Here is a 16,800-nt window from a genome sequence, read left to right as displayed (position 1 = left end):
ATTGTCCGGTGTCCTCATCGGAGTTCCCTCTCCCCCATAATGAAGCATGAAACTCCGCGGCAGTTTTGCTAGTGTCTAATCAGCGTATTCTACGGTGAAGCTTTGCTACACGCCCTGAGTCCTTTCTGATCTTTTGTGATGTTACTTACCAATCTTGCTTGTTGTCACAAAATCGGCTTATTCTAAGTATTGATCATCTATCACGTTTGGCTAGGAACTTACCGTAAATTGGTAGATCTCTTGCTAAAAATGAATTACAATCACCACAAAGTAGAAATTTACGTCGGCAAAACCAGTCGGGGTTTACTTTTCCCGCCGTATTTGATCCGACGGCCCACAACGCGAACAATCCATTGATGAGATTGACTGGAGAACGGAAATTCAAAGGGAAAATGATACGAATGGTTCATGAACTTTGGCCCTATGTGTAATGTTATCTCTGAACTCCGTAAACTTTAGCTCAATGTGCAATGTCATCTTTGAACTTTTAAATTATTTAATATGGTTCCTGGACTATTGATACATATTCGATTTAGTCTGTGAACTATATAGAAATGTTAAATATTGTCCGTAAATTTGAATTAATAGAGGGATAGTATTGAACATTTTATACAGTTCAGGGACCAAATTGAATAGGTACCAAAAGTTCAGAAATCACATTGAATAAATTAAAAGTTTTGAGATCATATTTTACATTCGGGGATTGAGTTCATAAATCATATTGCACATTGAACCTAAACTTATCAAAATTGGTCATAAACCCATTTTTTAACCCAAATATTAGCAAATAAGTCATAAATATGTTAGTTATATTTAGTAAATAGGTCATAAATGAGTATAAGTCTAATATGGGTGTTAAATGGGTCATAAATGGGTTATAAATGAGTTTACAATTGATTTAAACTCAATTCATCTCTTTCGTCCTCACTCAATCTTGTGCTCACTCGCTTCGCATTCTTATCTTAGTTTGGATATGAATTTTCCTAGATTTAGTTAACTACATAAGTGTTTTAGTAATATGGGTGGTATGGGTCAAGAAAATTGCATTGCGCGTCATAAATAGGTTAATGGGTCAATTTGGGTTAGACCATTTATGATCTGACAAAAACATGGCCCGACTCACTCATTTGACAAGTCTAATTAAACTAAAGTTCAAGACCATTTGTGATATTATATCAAATTGGGATAATGACACAAACAGTCCTTGAACTTTGATCCGATGTGCAATTTGATCCATGAATTTTTAATTTGTTTAATGTAGTCCCTGAACTTTAGTCTAATCTTCAATTTGGTTCTTGAACTTTTAATCTGCTCAATGTGGTCCCTGGACTTTTGGTACATGTTCAATTTAGTCCCTGAACTACATGAAAATATTCAACGTAGTCCCTGAACTTGAATTAATGGAAGGACTACATTGAATATTTTCATATAATTCAAGGACTAAATTGAACATGTACTAAAAGTTCAGGAGCCACATTTAACAAATTAAAAGTTTAGAGACTAAATTTAACATTCGGCTAAAGTTCAGGGACTACATTGAACAAATTAAAAGTTCAGCGATCAAATTACACGTTGGGCCAAAGTTCGGGAGCTATTTATGTCATTTTCCCTATCAAATTCAAAAAATACGTGGGACCCACTGAGGGCCTCCGCTGCTTTGACTTTGCAACTGCTGACTCGTTCCCGATGAAAACCCATCCCTCCTCCGTCAGCCACCAAACACCGTCCCTCTCCATCTTCCCGCCATTCTTCTCCCCCCAAAAGAAACCCTAGCACCGCCACCGCCGACCGCCGCCCGCCACCGCATGACAACATGGTCCAGTTCCACGAGCACGTCCTCACCGACCTCCTCGACGACGCCAACGGCGGGCTCGTGATCCTCTCCTCCGGCCTCTCCCTCTCCTCCCTCATCGCCTCCCTCCTCCTCCTCCACTCCCCTCCCCAGGGCTCCCTCCTCCTCCTCTCCCCCGCCCCTCCCTTCAAGCAGCGCCTCCTCCACCACCTCCGCTCCCGCTCCGCCGCCCCCCTCCAGATCCCGGCCGAGATCACCGCCGACCTCCCCGCCCCCCACCGCCACTCCCTCTACGCCTCCGGCGGCGCCTTCTTCATCACCCCCAGGATCCTGATCGTCGACCTGCTGACGAGCCGGGTCCCGGCCTCGACCGTGGCCGGGATCGTGATCCCGAATGCGCATGCCATCGCGGAGACCTCCACCGAGGCGTTCATCGTGAGGATTCTGAAGTCGTTGAATAAGAATGCGTACGTGAGGGCGTTCTCGGATAAGCCACAAGCGATGGTCGCGGGGTTTGCCAAGGCAGAGCGGATCATGAAGTGCTTGTTCATTAGGAAGTTGCACCTCTGGCCGAGGTTTCAGGTACTCTAGAGTGGAAGAGAAATCAGCATAGTCACTTCGATATGGCGCACGATGAGACGAGTTTTTACTTGCTTTGAGAAAAGAAATACTGGAGATTACTTTTGAATAGGCACAATTTCATTTCAACTAGCCCAATTGATAATCTTATGAAATCGTCCAGCTGAATCTAGAGATGGGTTTCGACCAAAAAACAATATAGAGATGGGTCAAGCATTTTCATCTTCAGTTTGACTTGATAGGAAAACATACACCATTTACTTTGAATTTCAAGTAGGCTCCATGGATATTCTAGAGTAAGTAAATTTTTGACATTGCCTTTTCTATTTCTTTAATTTTTCTTGGTTTATTTGAAGGTGTATATGTGTGTCTTTAGGTGTATGTATCACAAGAATTGGAGAAGGATCCGCCTGTGGTCATGGATATAAGGGTTCCAATGTCTAAGAATATGGTGGGGATTCAGAAAGCGATTATTGAGGTAATGGATGCGTGTTTGAAGGAGATGAGGAAGACGAATAAGGTGGATGTGGAGGATTTGACTGTGGAGAATGGGTTGTTCAAGTCTTTTGATGAGATTGTGCGGAGGCAATTGGATCCTATTTGGCATACGTTGGGAAAGAAGACGAAGCAGCTAGTTTCGGATTTGAAGACTTTAAGGAAGTTGCTGGATTATCTTGTTAGGTATTGAAATTCTACAGCTTAATTTGGATTTTTCTTGCTCATAATTAGTTGATCTTCAGGATAGGAAGAAATGTGCATAATTGATTTTTTTCTGCTTTTAGTTATAACTTGTGTGCAGAATTGTTTTCAATTACTTGCCATTGGGAAAATTTTCCTGATCAGTGTTGATATGCATGAACTCAATGTTAAGTGAATTGATGGATTACTGTAATTGTGATCTTTCATTCGTCCTCATTGAGAATTGTCTTAAATAAAAGAGGAAAATTTAAATATACAGCCTTATTGTTCCAAGGATTGGTTATTGATTAGTCTAGTAATTAATCTGCATAGGTATGATGCAGTCAGTTATTTGAAGTATTTGGATACACTGCGGGTGTCAGAGAGTTTTCGGTCTGTTTGGATATTTGCAGAGTCCAGCTATAAGATATTTGAGCTTGCAAAGAAGCGTGTCTATCGATTTGTGAGGTCAGATGGAATTAAACTTGATGGGTCTGGTAAGAGCACAACCAGCAAAAAAAGGAAACTTAGAGGGGGAGACATTCGTGAAGAAACAGGTATAGCTTTACTCAGGCCAACTCTATTGCTGCCTTCTGATCCTGCTTAAGAAGAAGATATATTGTTCTTACAGAGATTTCTTTTTCTCTGTTTGTTTCATTGACCATCTCTTTAGATGAATTGGGTTAGGAATACTGATTAATACATAAAGACTCTATCCAGGAAATAGTAGCAAGCTTTTAAAAGCATTAGTAAGTTTGGATGATTGGGCGCTATATCTGAAATTCCTCTGTCCCCTTCATATGTGTAGACTCTGGTGGTTCTTCATCAACAGGTGTTATAGTTTTGGAGGAAGTGTTGGAGGAGGCACCGAAATGGAAGGTTTTACGTGTGAGTGAGGAAGTTCCTCTTTGTGTGTAGTTCTTATAATACGTGCACACTTACGCACGCACACACATATGTACATATTTTAAATACTGGTATGCCAATATTATATGTGGTTGATATATTGCTTTCATGGCTTGATCTTCTTTTTCTTCTCTTTCAGTTTTTGATTTATTTTAATAAGAAAACAACTAGATGAATTTACGCAAATATGGAGTTGAAACTGAGGTGTGGTTTTTGTGGCAGGAGGTTCTTGAGGAGATAGAACAGGAAAGACAGAAGGCAACTTTGACTGGCGAGGAATGTCTTGTCGAGGATGAGGAAAGTGATAGTGGCATTGTGTTGATCACCTGCAAAGATGAATGTTCATGTATGCAGCTGGAAGATATCATCACGAACAACCCACAGAAGGTTTAGTGATTTTTTTTTTGGCATAAGACATAAGATCCCCCTTTTAGTGCCCACCTCTGAGCTATCTCCCCAATCTTTCTGAAGGTTTTTGTCTGGCTAGTTGCATCCCATAATTATTAGTTGTATAGCACCTATGTTCACATTTCTCCAGATGCATCTAAGTAGCACTTCTGGTTGGTGCTATCTGTGTGACTGCTTTATCCTCTGGAACCCACTGAATAGTTGTGATTGACCTTGAAGAAAGTGAAAATGGATATTCTTCTACCATAGTTGAGAAGCATCATACTGGCACACAAGCGCACATTTTATTGACACATGTTCGTGCAATTGTGATAAAAAAGAAAAAACTTTTAGTTGACCAAATTCATGGTAGTGTATGTATATACTTGTTCATGCAAATGGTAGATGAAATTTCGGAAGGTGGAGGAAGATATTTAATTGTAGAGATGCTTGGAGAGAGATTGCTGCATTCATGTGATTGGAGGGAACACTTTTCGAACCTGTTTTAACCTCATATTCGTTGTGAATAAGCATTCATCACTTGTAGGTTCGTAATTGGTATTTTTTATTACATATAAAGGTGATGCGAGAAGTGTGGGAGAAGTACTTGCTCAGCAAAGTTGAACTGCGTGATGCACAAACACGTTACAAGAAGAAACCTAAAGTTCCTAAAGGTTTTGGCATTCTTGATGGAACTCTTCATGTAACAACTACACCAACTGCAGAAGTTAGCAGTACTAGTAAGCAGGAACACGATGCACTTTTGGCCGCAGTATCAGAAATGAGAAATAGAGCTAAGCTGGAAAAGCCCGGGGACTGTAGCCAGCCTCATGTTGGTGATGAAGGACGTAGCAATGGAACAAAAGATAAAAATAAGAAAGGAAGAGTAAATGCTAAGAGCTCTCGGCATAGAAGCAGCAGTGGTAGGAAGAAAGTTGTGACAGATGGTAATCAAGCAGTACCTGCTTCTGAAGATGAACATTTAACAGATGGATTGGTATCTGGTGGTTATTGTGAAGGTAACATCTCTGGTCATTCTGTAGACAGAGCAGTTCTCCAGAAGGAGTCTGACTGGTCAGAATCCAGAAGTGTGAAGCCACTGCCTCCTCTGCATTTTCATGCTTTAGAAAGTGAGCAGCCGATATTGGATATCTTGAAGCCGTCTGTGATAATTGTGTACCACCCAGACATGACTTTTGTCAGGGAGATTGAAGTCTACAAAGCTGAGAATCCCTCCAAAAGGTTAAAAATATACTTTCTTTTCTATGAGGAGTCTACTGAAGTTCAGAAATTTGAGGCTAGTATCCGTAGAGAAAATGGAGCATTTGAATCTTTGATCAGGCAGAAATCAATGATGATGATACCAGTTGATCAGGTTCCATAATTTTCATTTCTCACTCATCCTTGATCCATATGAAATGATTTCTCTCTAATCCTCAATATTAATGAATTTGCAGGTTTAGTAGTTGATTTGCATATTTGGAGATCTCCCAAAAATTATTTTACTGTCACTAATTCCCTGCTGTTTTGAACCTGATGTATCCATGTTTTCTTAATGTAAGGACATTATGGCTTTTGTTTTAATCGTGGGTTCCCTCAGGATGGTCACTCCCTTGGACTGAATGCTTCCATGGAGCAACAAGCTTCATCTTCCCAAAATTCTATAACGAGAAAGGCTGGCGGGAGAAAAGAAGCTGAGAGAGAGATGCAGGTTCCATTCTTCCTCTTCTAGCATCTCTGGCAGCTACTCCCTGGCAGTTGATTGAAATTGAACTGGTAATATTTCAGGTTATCGTGGATATGAGGGAGTTCATGAGCAGCCTGCCAAATGTCCTTCACCAGAAAGGCATGCGTATAATACCTGTTACTTTGGAGGTTGGAGATTATATACTCTCACCTTTGATTTGTGTAGAAAGAAAGAGTATCCAAGATCTCTTTTCGAGCTTCACGTCAGGTCGCCTCTTCCACCAGGTGGAAACAATGGCGCGCTATTATAGAATACCTGTTCTTCTCATTGAATTTTCACAAGACAAGAGCTTCTCTTTTCAGGTAACTTTACTAAAACTATAGGAAGTGTGGTATTTGATATTTGGCTGGTCTGACTCATCCTGATTGTTTTGCAGTCTGCAAGTGACATTGGTGATGACGTAACTCCCAATAGCATCATATCCAAGTTATCCTTGCTCTCTTTGCATTTCCCGCGCTTGCGAATAATCTGGTCACGCAGTCTTCATGCTACTGCTGAAATTTTCTTCTCTTTGAAAGCAAATCAAGATGAACCTGATGAGACGAAGGCAATTAGAGTTGGCGTCCCCTCAGAAGAGGGTATTGTGGAAAATGATGTGAGGTATGCATTTCTAATTGCTAAGCTCCAAGAAGTCATTAGGTTTCCGACCACGAGATTTGTGTTTCTCTGTCCACTCTTCTCTAAAGAAAGCTGAATCAGCTGGTGAAACTACTCTGCTTTACATTCTTGTATGCAGAGCTGAAAACTACAATACATCTGCTGTGGAATTCTTGAGACGTCTACCGGGTGTGACGGATTCAAATTATAGAGCCATAATGGATGGATGTAAAAGCTTGGCGGAACTCGCCCTTCTTCCCGTGGATCGCTTAGCTGAACTGATGGGCGGGCAGAAAGTTGCTCGGACTCTTAGAGAATTCCTAGATGCCAAGTATCCAACCTTATTGTGAATCTTTAATGGCATCGAGCTATCTACTCAAGCAGCGGTAACAATGCACACTCCGTTATTTAATTGTCTTTGTACCATTAGATTTGGGTTCTGTTGTTGTAGAATTAACGATTGGTGAATTGTATTCTTCATTGTTTATTTAAATCTTCTTCTGGCATTCCATTCAGGCAACATTTTCAGGGGTGCCATTGTATATCATTGTAATATGAACGTTCGTGAGAATAATGCTTTCCTTTGAAATTTGTTAAATTGAAAACGGATTTTGAACATTGATTTTCTCGGGGTGAAAATAGTGCTAGAAATAATGAAATCAGCCTCGTGAAGTTTACTGTCTCTTGGAGGCCAAATGTAATACATGGTTGCAAACCAAGTTAGGTCAAAATTGGCACTCTTGGTAGCTTTCCCCTTCCAAGATGAGCTAAGGCCATTGCATAGCTCAGAAAAATTCGGCAGATATTTGATTCCTATACTCAGGAAAGGAACCAACATACTTTTAAAGAAGGATTCCACTTCTTAATCCCATCCCTCGTAAGCAAACCTGTTCAAGATGGCAAGCCCACAAATAAAACTATTTAAGTTTTGAAATGTTAGGGTGAACCATAATCAACTTGTGACAACGGACCTTAGGAGCATAGGACCTCATCTTACTCTAAGGCAAAGTAACAGCGAAAGTCCTTGAAGAAGAAGCATTCCTAACTTGCTCTGAATTAAGATAAATAGTCTCATGTAAAGCGGTTTGAATTTGAACCAAATTCTTAAGTCTGACTATGCTATCCTCGGTCTGATATGACAGTAGCTACTCTAACATTAATAGATATATCAAAAGTCATGAAAAGATCTTAGTCACAGGAAGGTATTGTGTCCACTCTCAATGAACATCTTGTAAATGCGAGATCACCGTCGATTTATCAATAGTTAAAGATCTCTCTATTCATTAATTGCTATGAGTTGAAAAAGGGAAAAACAAGGTGAATGATACTTGCAACAAAACCTGCAGGTCCCACCGGGAGTCGAACCCAGGTCGCTGGATTCAAAGTCCAGAGTGCTAACCACTACACCATGGAACCAAGTTGGCCCCATGTCACTTTAATACAATATTTAAACTTGTGCCAAAAGATACCTGTTTCCACCGTACGGACAACCGAGCTGTCCAAGTGAAAGGAAGAGGAAGGGGCAATTTGTGACGAGAAACCCACCTTTAGTCCGATGAGGATTGATGATTTTTCATGTGTTATCAAGCACCGTAGTTGGAAAAGAAAATCATATAAAAGTATCAAAAGATTCGAAATACAAAGAAGAGACCCTATAGAGTCTTCTGGACATGCTCAACATTGTTTTTATACGGAGTTTACTGTCATGAAGGTGAAGATCTCTCACACTTCGAACTCCCTGATGAAGTAAAAAAGAAGTCTCGTCATGAGTTTAGAAACCTCACCGGTCAGTGCATGCTCTCGTCCAGCGTGGTAGGCAAAGGGACCATTCACAATATGGGCCAGGCTTTGCTCGTTCCATAAGCCTTCAGTATTAGTCCATTATACAAAGACTTTGGACCTAAAGATTGGTATCGGCCCAGTTTCACTATTAATAATCTTAGTATAAACAAAGCAGAGGTAGAACACTAAGTGGATCCGTGGCGCAATGGTAGCGCGTCTGACTCCAGATCAGAAGGTTGCGTGTTCGATTCACGTCGGGTTCAAATCCCCCGAAAATGTTGGCTACCACACCCCCAACAACGGATCAATTCTTTTGCTCTGTCTTTTTTAATTTTTTTCAAATTGTGATGATACTGCTTTATGCTGTTCCTTGGATTCATGCTTCGGTATAATCATGACATGAGTGATTTAGTGGTCAATTTGAAGTTGCAGGACCAACAACTTTGTTGCCTGATACGTCTATCTCTCTTGCTTTGCTTTGGCAGATTGAAATAATGTCATCATGCGTGCTTACATGCAAGAGGGCCTTAAATTTCCAATGCCATGTCTGTTCTTTCTAGGGCTCCACGGTTAGGAGCTTGAAAATAACCTTTCTAAAACTTGCATGGAATGCAGCTGTCTACCATTGTGCGGAGGCGAGGAATTCGGAAGAGATTTGTCGGCCATCGGGTTTTCGGCTCGAGTGGCATTTGGACTTCGGTGCTGCATTGCAAGAGACAGGCTCCTGAAGAGGCCAAAAGTAAATTGCGGGAAATGGAAATGCGGCTTGTTTCGAATTTGCCGATAGCGATCGGTGTCGCTGTATTTGGAGAGTTTGCATTCTGTTCTTCTACTTTGGACTTTGCTGTTGCTGGATAATTGGTAGTTTAAGATCATGACTTGTGGTAGGTAGTACTGGGATTCTTGGGACTTTTTGTTGGGCATTTGGGACATTATATACGCCACTTAAGACATTTTTAAGGAACATTTGGGGGCTTTATACAGTTGGTTTCTCTGCAGGATGAGGACTTGTCGTGGGCTTTGTCCATTCAGAGTTGATTGTGTCATGAGAATACGAGACATTTACTTATCAAATATAAAAATGATTAGATCAACACGATTACATCTTTTTATACCAGTCGGCATGTTATTTTACTTATTGAACACCTCTGCTTGAGGTAGCAATGAGATCTTCATAAAGGAACAGACTGCAGATTATGAACCTCATCTATAATGTTACTTGTTGGCCTCTACTAGCTCGGATATGATCTGATCATCCGTGTGGAAAGCTTTTGTGAGGATGTCTACATCGATCCCACTCCCAAACACGCTAGCCGGGATCGAAACCGTCCCAGCGCTCGCGCTCCCGAACACCCCGAGCGCCACGGCCTTGCAGTCAGGCTTCGTGTTGACCTGGAAGTGGACCAGCCCTTTTGGGAAGATGAACAGGTCGTGGGCCTGGAGGGTCTGCAGGAAGAGCTGGTTTTCCGTGTCGACGAACCCGACCTCCAGGATGCCTTCCAGGACGATCAGGAGCTCGGCCGACCGCGGGTGTGTGTGTGGCGGGTTGATCCCCGAAGGCGGGTAGATGATTTTGGCCACAGAGACGCTCTGCCCCTCGAGGGCCGGAAATTCTTTCAGTGTCGCTTTGGCTATGAGGGCCGTGGTTCGTCCTGTCAGATTGGCTTTTGCTTCGAAATACCTGAAATTGGTGAATGTGAAGTATTGCCTAGTGATATTGCTTGCATTGAGGCTCGGTGGGACCAGGAACTCCGTCAGAATGTCAGGATCTCCCGTATTCGCGAAGATTGGGTTCTTCGCAATAGCCAAGATCAAGGCACATGCTATCAGGCTAGACAATTTCTCCATTTCAAGTGTTGTGTGTGTGTGTTTTGTAGATTTTCAGTTCTTGCTGCTTTTATAGGGTCTAAAAAGCAGTCCGTAGTCACATTGTTAAGATCCAATGCTCATCGTGATTTAGTTTCTCTTTGGGATGTTGAGAATACTACAAATTAATAAGTCACATTGGCTCATCGTTGAGCGATGTTCCTGATGAGAACTGATTGGATTCTAATTGTCGGTTTATTGCTGGAAATGGCCAAATAATTTGATCCAGGTAAATCCTAAAAGACTGAACTTCTCATCTTTATTCAATAGCTACAGAATGTAAGCTTCTGAATGCGAAACGTGCTTGAAATATGGAAACAAAAAACGAGCAGAATCGGTTTTGCCTATGCTCAGGACGTTACTGTCCTATACTTTTGGACGAGAAGCTCTCATCCTCATAATTCTCAATTCCTGTCCTCTTATAGTTGTCCCTAGCTAAGCTCAAGGATGTGATGCATCCGATATTGACAGTGCCATTGTTGACATCCCGCGACTGCAAGAGACGGCATAGACCAGAACAACAATCTAAAAATGTGTTAGACTTCTGATTTTCCATTGAGACATGGTAACTTTCACAATTTTAAGCTCACATATTACAAGGAACCCTACATTCTCTGATTCATTCGACACGATCGATAATCATTTAGGTGACAAACTTGTACTAAGCTTAAACTTGTATGACTATTTCGATGAATGGAGAATGAAGTAAATGGTTTATTATTTCGCTTAGAATGGTTCAAAGATTAGGCAAATCCTAAGTGCAGGGATGTGGCACCAAAAAGAGTTTCTCAGTTCAAATGGCGATGTCGATTTATCTAAGACCTTAAGCGCGATAGGTAGGATTGTACAGTTTGTTCTGATCTCAACAGACAAAAGATGGTTAAAACCGAAGAATAATCTCCATGGGTTCTCATTTGCTGGCTGTGTAGAATCCAAAGTTGCAAGGCGAATGCTTCTGCGGAGCATGTATTAGCTGGAACTTGGAAGTTATGTGCTCAGTCACTTTTGCCTGAAACTCTTCCTTTACAATCTTATCATCTTAAAAGCCTATTCTCAGTGTTTCATCACTGAAAATGGAGGTTACTGCTTGTAGAATAGTCCTATCACTTGGCTAATGAACAAAATGTCAGGAACAATTTGCTGGGCAAAAGAATAGAACCACGGTTGATATTATATGGGGTTTAAGCTACGATGCGAAAAGGGTTGGCTGCATTCACTGGATTACCAAAGTGGACGGCGTTGTCAAAATGCGCAGAATTGGTTTGGTCTTATACGGTTGGATCGATCACGTAAGCGATGAAGCAAGTCTAACTAATTAAGCTATTCACGATGGGATGAGTAGCTTTGGGAGCAGTTCTAGTGCCAGAGCCAACGGCTTAAAGTTCGGTTGTTTTTTCGAAAAATTCTCACTACTAGATTTGGTCGGTCCCGTATGAAGCTGCTACATATGTACAGTACTGCTATTAGTTTTCTGATTTGTATTCATAGGGGCGTTACATAACACAAGCACATCCGAATAAGCGCACAAAAGAAACGGCAAAAAGACCAGCAACAACGTCAATTAGAGGGCACATGTTTTTTTATTGGTAAAATGGTGAGGAAAGACGACTGGGATTAGCGACCCCCTCTGCAAAGTCCGAAGTTGACGAGCCCGTCTCCCAGTATGATGCCAACAACCATGAAATCTCTTCACGTGAGATATGATGATGTTAAGTAAAGCAGTAATAGAAGCTCTCTCAAAATGTGAATCCAGCTCGCGAAAGATAAAGAACGTCTTTATCGCTAAGCTAATCATCTCGGTAGTGTTAAATGTCACAACATACTTTGGCATCATGCTTTAGGCCAATTAGCATAGGTCACGCCACATCGCAAATTCTTTTTTTTAATTTGACGAATCACATACTCAAATAGCAATCAGCCCTTAAAGAAAGTCCGAACAGATTCCATTGTTTCCATGTAGAAAGGGAGAGGAGCAAGTGTCGTGAAATTTGTTTATATATTATTCGATGGCAATAAAATTCATCTGGTGGATCCGTGGCGCAATGGTAGCGCGTCTGACTCCAGATCAGAAGGTTGCGTGTTCGATTCACGTCGGGTTCAAATCCCCCGAAAATGTTGGCTACTGCCCCCAACAACGGATCATTTTTTTTTCTTTTTCCAAATTATAATAACGCTTTTTCCCATTTCTTTACATTATATTTTTGCTGCTTGTTGGATTCATCATCCATGCTTCTGTATGATCATGATGAGTGATTTAGTAGTCAATTTGAAGTTGGAGGACCGACGACTTCGTTGCCCAATACGTCTATCCTTTCTTGCTTTGCTTTTGCAGATTGAAAGATGGTTACATGCATGAGGACCTTAAAGTTCCAACGCTATGTCCGTTCTTTCTTGGACTCCACAAGTAGGAGCTTGAAAAATAACCTTTCTAAAATTTGCATGGAGTGCCATTATCTACCATTGTGCGAAGACGAGGAATTCAGGAGAGATTTGTAGGACATCAAGTTTTCGGCTCAAGTGGCATTTGGATCTTCGGTGCTGGATTGCAAGAGACAGGTTCCTGAAGAGGCTAAAAGTAAATTGCGGGAAATGGAAATGCGGCTTGTTTCGAATATGCCGAATGCCACTATCTACCATTGAGCGAAGACAGAGGAATTTGGAAGAGAATTGTCGGCCATCGAGTTTTTGGTTCGAGTGGCATTTTGGATCTTCGGTGCTGGATTGCAAGAGACGGGTTCCTGAAGAGGCTAAAAGTAAATTGCGGGAAATCGAAATGCTGCTTATTTCGGAAATGCCGATAGTCATCAATGTTGCTGTATTTGGAGAGTTTGAATTTACTTGTGATGTTACCGTGCTGCTACTTTGGAGTTTGTTGTTGCTGGATCATTGGTAGTTTAAGATCATGATTTATGTAGGTAGTACTGGGATTCTTGGGACATTTTGTTGGGCATTTGGGACATTATATACGGCACTTGGGACATTTTTAAGGTACATCTGGGTGACTTGTCGTGGATTTTGTTAATTCGCAGTTGATTGAGTCATTCGAATACAAGACATTTACATATCAAATGTAAAAAAAATCACTAAATCAACACGATTACATATCTTCTTTTTAATTTAATCGGCATGTTATTTAACTTATTGAACACCTCTGTTTTAGTTAGGAATGAGATCTTCGTAAAGGAACAGACTGCAGATTGTGAACCTCATCTACAGTATGTTACTTGTTGGCCTCTGCTAGCTCGGATATGATCTGATCATCCGTGTGGAAAGCCTTTGTGAGGATGTCCACGTCGATCCCACTCCCAAACACGCTAGCCAGGAGTGAAACTGTCCCAGCGCTCGCGCTCCCGAACACCCCGAGCGCCACGGCCCCTGGAAGTGGACCAGCCCTTTTGGGAAGATGAATAGGTCGTGGGCCTGGAGGGTCTCCAGGAATAGTTGGTTTTCCGTGTCAATGAACCCGACCTCCAGGATGCCTTCCACGAAGATCAGGAGCTCGGCTGACTTTGGGTGTGTGTGCGGGGGTTTGATACCTGAAGGCGGGTAGATGATTTTGGCCACGGAGACGCTCTGCCCCTTGAGGGCCGGGAATTCTTTCTGTATTGCTTTGTCTATGAGGGCCGTGGTTTGTCCCGTCAGATTGGCTTTTGCTTTGAAATTCCTGAAATTGGTGAATGTGAAGTATTGCCTAGTGATTGTGCTCGCATTGAGGCTTGGAGGGACCAGGAAATCCTTTAGATGTCAGGATCTCCCGCATTTGCGAAGATTGGGTTCTTCGCAATAGCCAAGATCAAGGCACATGCTATCAGGCTAGACAATTTCTCCATTATAAGTGTTGGGTGTGTGTGAGTATTTTGTGGATTACTCAGTTCTTACTGCTTTTATAGGGTCGAAAAGCAGTCCATAGTTGCATTGTTAAGATCCAATGCTCATCGTGATTTAGTTTCTCTTTCGGATGTTGAGGAGAATACTGCAAAGTAATGAGTTATATTGGCTCATTGTTGAGCAATGTTCCTGATGAGAACTGATTGGATTCTGATGTTTGGTTTATTACTGAAAATGGCCGACTAATTTGATCCAAGTAAATCCTAGAAGACTGAACTTTTCATCTTTATTCAATAGCTGCACAATGTAAGCTTCTGAATGCGAAATGTGCTTGAAATATGGAAACAAAAATTGTGCAGAATCAGTTTTGCCTATGCTCAGGAAGTTGCTGTCCTATACTTTTGGACGAGAAGCTCTCATCCTCATAATTTTCCACTCCTGTCCTGTTATAGTTGTCCCTAGCTAAGCTCAAGGGTGATGCATCCGATATTGACAGTGCCATCGTTGACGTCCCGTGACTGCAAGACACGGCATCGCCCAGAACGGCAATCTCAAAAAGTGTTTATACTTCTGATTTCCATTGAGACGTGGGAACTTCCACAATTTTCAGCTCACATATATTTTGATAATCATTTAGGTGACAGACTTGTACAAAGCTTAAACTTGTATTGCTATTTTGATGAATGGAGAATGAAGAAAGTGGTTTATTATTTCGACTTAGAATGGTTCAAATATTAGGCAAATCCTAAGTGCAGGGATGTGGCACTAAAAAGAGTTTCTCAGTTCAAATGGCGATGTCGATTTATCTAAAACCTTGAGCGCAATATTTTTGCTGCTTGCTGGATTCATCATTCATGCTTCTGTATTATCATGTTGAGTGATTTAGTGGTGAATTTGAAGTTGGAGAACTGACAACTTCATTGCCCGATACTGTCTACCCTTTCTTGCCTTGCTTTTGCAGATTGAAAGATGCTTACGTGCATGAGGACCTTAAAGTTACAATGCAATGTCTGTTCTTTCCTAGACTCCACAAGTAGGAGCCTGAAAATAACCTTTCTAAAACTTGCATGGAATGCCATTATCTACCATTGTGCGAAGACGAGGAATTCGGAAGAGATTTGTCGGCCATTGAGGTTTCGGCTTGAGTGGCATTTGAATCTTCGGTGCCGGATTGCAAGAGACAGGTTCCTGAAGAGGCTAAAAGTAAATTGCGGGAAATGGAAATGCGGCTTGTTTTGAATACGTGGATAGCGATAGGTGTCACTGTATTTGTAGAGTTTGAATTCTGTTGTGATGTTGCTGTGCTGCTACTTTGGACTTTTCTGTTGCTGGATAATTTGTAGTTTAAGATCATGACTTGTGGTAGGTCCTAGGTAGTACTTGGGATTCTTGGGACTTTTTGTTGGGCATTTGGGACATCATGTGGGGGTTTTGTGCAGTTGGTTTCTCTCCAGGATGAGGGCTTTTCGTAGATTTTGTCCATTCACAGTTGATTGTGTCATGAGAATTCAAGACATTTACTTATCAAATATTACAATCATTGGACCAACACAATTACACATCTTCTTTTTATCCAATCGGCATGTTATTTAACTTGTTGAACACCTCTGTTTGAGGTAGGAATGAGATCTTCATAAAGGACCAGACTGCAGATTATGAACCTCATCTACAGTATGTTACTTGTTGGCCTGTACTAGTTCGGATATGATCTGATCATCTGTGTGGAAAGCCTTTGCAAGGATGTCCATGTCGATCCCACTCCCAAACACGCTAGCCGGGATTGAAACCGTCCCAGCACTCGCGCTCCTGAACACCCCGAGCGCCACGGCCTTGCAGTCAGGCTTCGTGTTGACCTGGAAGTGGACCAGCCCTTTTGGGAAGATGAACAGGTCGTGGGCCTGGAGGGTCTGCAGGAAGAGCTGGTTTTCCGTGTCGACAAACCCGACTCCAGGATGCCTTCCAGGACGATCAGGAGCTCGGCCGACCGCGGGTGCATGTGCAGTGGGTTGATCCCTGAAGATGGGTAGATGATTTTGGCAACGGAGACGCTCTCCCCATCGAGGGCTGGGAATTCTTTCTGTGTCGCTTTGGCTATGAGGGCCGTGGTTCATCCCGTCAGATTTGCTTTTGCTTCAAAATACCTGAAATCGGTGAATGTGAAGTATTGCCCAGTGATATTGCTTGCATTGAGGCTTGGAGGGACCAGGAAATCCGTCAGAATGTCGGGATCTCCCGCATTCGCGAAGATTGGGTTCTTCGCAATAGCCAAGATCAAGGCACATACTATTAGGCTAGAAAATTTCTTCATTTCAAGTGTTGTGCGCGCGCGTGGGTTTTGTGGATTTTCAGTTCTTGCTGCTTTTATAGGGTCGAAAAAACAGTCCGTAGTCACATTGTTAAGATCCAATGCTCATCATGATTTAGTGTCTCTTTGGGATGTTGAGAATACTACAAATTAATAAGTTGTATTGGCTCATCGTTGAGCGATGTTCCTGATGAGTACTGATTGGATTCTAATGGTTGGTTTATTGCTGGAAAAATGGCCCAATAATATAATCAAAGTAAATCCTAAAAGACTGAACTTCTCCTCATCTTTATTCAATAGCTGCACAATGTAAGTTTCTGAATGCAAAACGTG

The 16,800-nt window shown here is 41.8% G+C and overlaps 2 protein-coding genes, 3 non-coding genes and 2 pseudogenes across 5 annotated transcripts; 3 read left to right on the top strand and 4 right to left on the bottom strand.

Moving 5' to 3' along the window:
• Nucleotides 1-1,718: 1,718 nt before the first annotated feature.
• LOC115685422 (DNA repair endonuclease UVH1) lies at nt 1,719-7,192 on the top strand. The gene is made up of 10 exons (XM_030610500.2): nt 1,719-2,374; nt 2,748-3,052; nt 3,383-3,606; nt 3,858-3,937; nt 4,178-4,342; nt 4,923-5,717; nt 5,943-6,053; nt 6,131-6,391; nt 6,466-6,689; nt 6,826-7,192. Exons 1-10 carry the CDS (start codon nt 1,814-1,816, stop codon nt 7,034-7,036), a joined length of 2,937 nt encoding a protein of 978 aa, XP_030466360.2. The 5' UTR covers nt 1,719-1,813; the 3' UTR covers nt 7,037-7,192.
• An 838-nt stretch (nt 7,193-8,030) lies between these two features.
• TRNAQ-UUG (transfer RNA glutamine (anticodon UUG)) lies at nt 8,031-8,102 on the bottom strand. Its single transcript has one exon. It is a non-coding gene; the product is annotated as a tRNA-Gln (tRNA).
• Nucleotides 8,103-8,659: 557 nt separating this feature from the next.
• Nucleotides 8,660-8,731, top strand: TRNAW-CCA (transfer RNA tryptophan (anticodon CCA)). Its single transcript has one exon. It is a non-coding gene; the product is annotated as a tRNA-Trp (tRNA).
• Nucleotides 8,732-9,487: 756 nt separating this feature from the next.
• Nucleotides 9,488-10,316, bottom strand: LOC115685337 (germin-like protein 9-3). Its single transcript, XM_030610391.2, has one exon. It carries the CDS (start codon nt 10,314-10,316, stop codon nt 9,684-9,686), a length of 633 nt encoding a protein of 210 aa, XP_030466251.1. The 3' UTR covers nt 9,488-9,683.
• Nucleotides 10,317-12,362: 2,046 nt separating this feature from the next.
• TRNAW-CCA (transfer RNA tryptophan (anticodon CCA)) lies at nt 12,363-12,434 on the top strand. Its single transcript has one exon. It is a non-coding gene; the product is annotated as a tRNA-Trp (tRNA).
• A 1,120-nt stretch (nt 12,435-13,554) lies between these two features.
• LOC115685356 (germin-like protein 9-3) lies at nt 13,555-14,164 on the bottom strand (annotated as a pseudogene).
• A 1,674-nt stretch (nt 14,165-15,838) lies between these two features.
• LOC115685389 (germin-like protein 9-3) lies at nt 15,839-16,470 on the bottom strand (annotated as a pseudogene).
• Nucleotides 16,471-16,800: the final 330 nt, after the last annotated feature.

Source organism: Syzygium oleosum, unplaced genomic scaffold (genome assembly GCF_021117445.2).
Source record: "Syzygium oleosum isolate NSW1041296 unplaced genomic scaffold, Sole_v2.1 Sole_v2.32, whole genome shotgun sequence".
Lineage (NCBI taxonomy): Eukaryota > Viridiplantae > Streptophyta > Magnoliopsida > Myrtales > Myrtaceae > Syzygium > Syzygium oleosum.
Note: the sequence above shows the minus strand (reverse complement) of the source record. Positions and strands in the feature narration are given on the sequence as shown.

Coding starts and splice junctions, on each gene's coding strand:
- LOC115685422 (XM_030610500.2), top strand. CDS start 1,814: ATGGTCCAGTTCCACGAGCACGTCCTCACCGACCTCCTCGACGACGCC. Junction 2,375..2,747: donor ACCTCTGGCCGAGGTTTCAG/GTACTCTAGAGT, acceptor GTGTGTCTTTAG/GTGTATGTATCACAAGAATT. Junction 6,054..6,130: donor AAGCTGAGAGAGAGATGCAG/GTTCCATTCTTC, acceptor GTAATATTTCAG/GTTATCGTGGATATGAGGGA.
- LOC115685337 (XM_030610391.2), bottom strand. CDS start 10,316: ATGGAGAAATTGTCTAGCCTGATAGCATGTGCCTTGATCTTGGCTATT.